Source organism: Camelina sativa, unplaced genomic scaffold (assembly GCF_000633955.1).
Source record: "Camelina sativa cultivar DH55 unplaced genomic scaffold, Cs unpScaffold08154, whole genome shotgun sequence".
Lineage (NCBI taxonomy): Eukaryota > Viridiplantae > Streptophyta > Magnoliopsida > Brassicales > Brassicaceae > Camelina > Camelina sativa.
In genome coordinates this window covers 1-441 of record NW_010929222.1, presented here as the reverse complement: position 1 = coordinate 441, position 441 = coordinate 1, and the positions used below count along the sequence as shown (strand labels likewise).

The following is a 441-nucleotide window of genomic DNA, read 5'->3' as shown; positions in this document are numbered from 1 at the left end:
GCGTCCTGTTTCAAGTCTTGGTGGATTTACCTGCACTGCTTGTAAGATCAGTTCATTCGCTTGAAAACTTCAACAATCATTCTTTCTTGTCTAGAAACTGGAAAAATTGAATTAAACGGTAGTTACATAATCAGGGTTTGACGTTGGGGAAATTTCTGAAGACGGTCATGATGATTTGGAAGGTTTAGATGCCTCAGCTTCACATATTGCTAATCTTTTGTCCGCTGAACCAGCAGATGGTAAATAATCCAAATTCATCTAAACCTGATTTTTCAAAATGCATTAATTAAAGCTAAGCATTGACTTTCTCTTGTGATTTTTGACAGTTCAAGTGGGCATAGGCGGGTTTAGCATGGGAGCAGCGATATCTCTCTACTCCGCGACTTGTTATGCTCTTGGACGTTATGGAACTGGCCATGCTTATCCTATTAACCTACGAGC

At 39.9% G+C, this 441-nt stretch overlaps 1 protein-coding gene across 1 annotated transcript; it reads left to right on the top strand.

Annotated features, from left to right (window-relative positions):
• Positions 1-4: 4 nt before the first annotated feature.
• On the top strand, positions 5-436 carry LOC104775053 (acyl-protein thioesterase 1 homolog 1-like; the record flags this gene model as incomplete). Its single annotated transcript, XM_010499358.1, has 3 exons — positions 5-41; positions 135-239; positions 327-436. Coding segments are annotated over 3 exons (252 nt in total), but the record flags the coding sequence as incomplete, so codon positions are not given.
• Positions 437-441: the final 5 nt, after the last annotated feature.